This window comes from Plectropomus leopardus, unplaced genomic scaffold, assembly GCF_008729295.1.
Source record: "Plectropomus leopardus isolate mb unplaced genomic scaffold, YSFRI_Pleo_2.0 unplaced_scaffold7142, whole genome shotgun sequence".
Lineage (NCBI taxonomy): Eukaryota > Metazoa > Chordata > Actinopteri > Perciformes > Serranidae > Plectropomus > Plectropomus leopardus.
Genome location: NW_024678607.1, coordinates 16 through 2,266, shown reverse-complemented (window position 1 = coordinate 2,266; position 2,251 = coordinate 16). Strand labels below are relative to the sequence as shown.

Here is a 2,251-nt window from a genome sequence, read left to right as displayed (position 1 = left end):
GACATATCCCAGACTGTCAGCAGCTACACTCACACACTGACATATCCCAGACTGTCAGCAGCTACACTCACACACTGAGGAGGAGGAGACTGAGAATTAATCTTTTGTTTTTTCACCTAAAAACATGGCGGCATCATGACAGTAAACTGGCATTTAAAGGGTTAAAATCCTGAACATTGATAAAATAACTGGTATTTATGGTTACGTCTGATGTTAGTTAAAAGAATAAAGTTTAAAATCATATAATTGATTTGAAAAGCTCTTTTTGTGCTCAGCGGTCTGTGATATTAAAGGGCTCTAAAGGGTTAAATGCTCCTGCGGTCCGTTTCCTCTCTGACGTCCGTTAAGTTTCTTCTTCGTCTGTTTTCTTTTTTTAGGAGGATGGATGGAAGCAGCTCGGCAGGAAATCCCAGCGCTGCCTCGTCTCGCCGGCTTCCTGTCTGCGCTGACGACCTCACGCTTCACCCGGCTGATTGGATCTCAGCTTCTGACGAGGACCAGCAGCACACCAGAGACCCCGTCAGTCTGAGACCAGAGACCCGGGAAGACCAGAGTCCTGAACAGGGTCCTGCAGAGACCTCACAGAGTCCTGCAGAGACCTCACAGAGTCCTGAAGAGACCCCAAAGAGTCCTGAAGAGACCCCAAAGAGCCCTGAGGAGACCTCAAAGAGTCCCGAGAAGACCTCAAAATGTCCTGAAGAGACCCAAAAGAGTCCTGCAGACACCTCAAAGAGTCTTGACAAGACCCAGCAGAGTCCTACAGAGATCCAACAGAGTCCCGAAGAGACCTCAAAGAGTCCTGAGATCTACCAGAGTCCTGAAGAGTCCCAAAACTGTCCTGAGGAGATCCCACAGAGTCCTGCAGATACCCCAAAGTGTCCTGAAGGGACCCACCAAAGTTCTGCAGCCAAAAAACAGAGTCCTGTACAGACACACAAAAATCTTGCAGAGAAACACCAGAGTCCTGGAACAAAACACCAGAGTCTTGCAAAGAGCCACCGAAATCCTCCAGAGACCTACCAGAGTCCTACAGAAACCCGACAGAGTTCTGCAGTGAAAAAACAGAGCCCTGCAAAGAAAAACCAGCATCCCACTGAGAAACGGCAGAGTCCTGCAGAGAAACATCTGAGTTCTCCAACTAAACCAGATCAGCTGAAACCAGATCTTCTACCTGTAGAGCGACAAAAACTAACAGAAAAACAGATAACAAAACACAGTCCTCCTCCAAAAAGTCAACCAGAACCAGATCAGCCTCCTTCAACTAGACCAGGTCCACAAAAACCAAATCCTCCTCACACAGATCAGAAGACACAGCAAGACTTTTTTTGTCCAAAATGTGAACAAAAACCAAATGACTCTCAGAACCACCAAACCCAGGAGAGACCTGAGGAGGACCCTCCTCCTCCCCTGAAGGAGTTACCTGTTTCAACGCCAACCTGCGACAAACAAAACCAGAAGGAGCTTGAGCGCCACGACTCTCAATCCAAAAACCAGCAGAACCACCATGATCCTCCTCCTCCTCACCTGAACTCCCAGCAGGCTCCTCAGTCTGCTCCTCAGGTTCAGCCTTTGATTATTCATCTGCCTGAAGCCAGGACCCAGACTTTGTCCATCCAGACTCCGTCGGTCCAGACTCCGCCTCCCACCATGGAGGCATTCAGGGACCAGGTGTGGCCCCGCCCTCTGGTTTCTTCCTCAGGTGAACCCAAACTGTGTGGCTTCCTGCTGAAGCAGGGGGGGCCCCTGAGGGCCTGGAAGCAGCGCTGGTTCACCTACGAGGAGAAGAGGAACCAGCTGTTCTACTACCGCACGCCACAGGACGTGACGCCGCTGGGCCGGGTGGAGCTCTGCAGCGCCACCTTCACCTACCCGCTGAAGGCCGAGAAGGGCACCTTCCACATCAAGACCCCTGAGCGCACCTTTGTACTCAAGGTAGGGGCCACAAAGTCCTGTTAGTCTGTACTCACTGTGAGGAGACGGTCCCAGGGCGTCCTGCTCTGTGATAGAGGTGACGTTAATGAATTTAAAGGTTTTAAATGTAACTGAACATAACAGAAAATCCTTGTTTTTGGTGACCCTGCTCTGACCTCGTTTATACTAAATTAGCTCTGTTTTCTGTTTTTTGGGACCTTGATGCTACCTCACAAACCATTATAATCAAGGATGAGTCATTAACCCTTTAGAGACAGTTAGGTGCATTTTACGCACTTTTTATTCTGCTTCCTGTTGTGATAACTGTGTGTGTGTTGAT

General features: G+C 49.3%; 1 protein-coding gene across 1 annotated transcript; it reads left to right on the top strand.

Moving 5' to 3' along the window:
- Nucleotides 1-381: 381 nt before the first annotated feature.
- Nucleotides 382-1,979, top strand: LOC121940020 (muscle M-line assembly protein unc-89-like). Its single transcript, XM_042482905.1, has one exon. It carries the CDS (start codon nt 382-384, stop codon nt 1,954-1,956), a length of 1,575 nt encoding a protein of 524 aa, XP_042338839.1. The 3' UTR covers nt 1,957-1,979.
- Nucleotides 1,980-2,251: the final 272 nt, after the last annotated feature.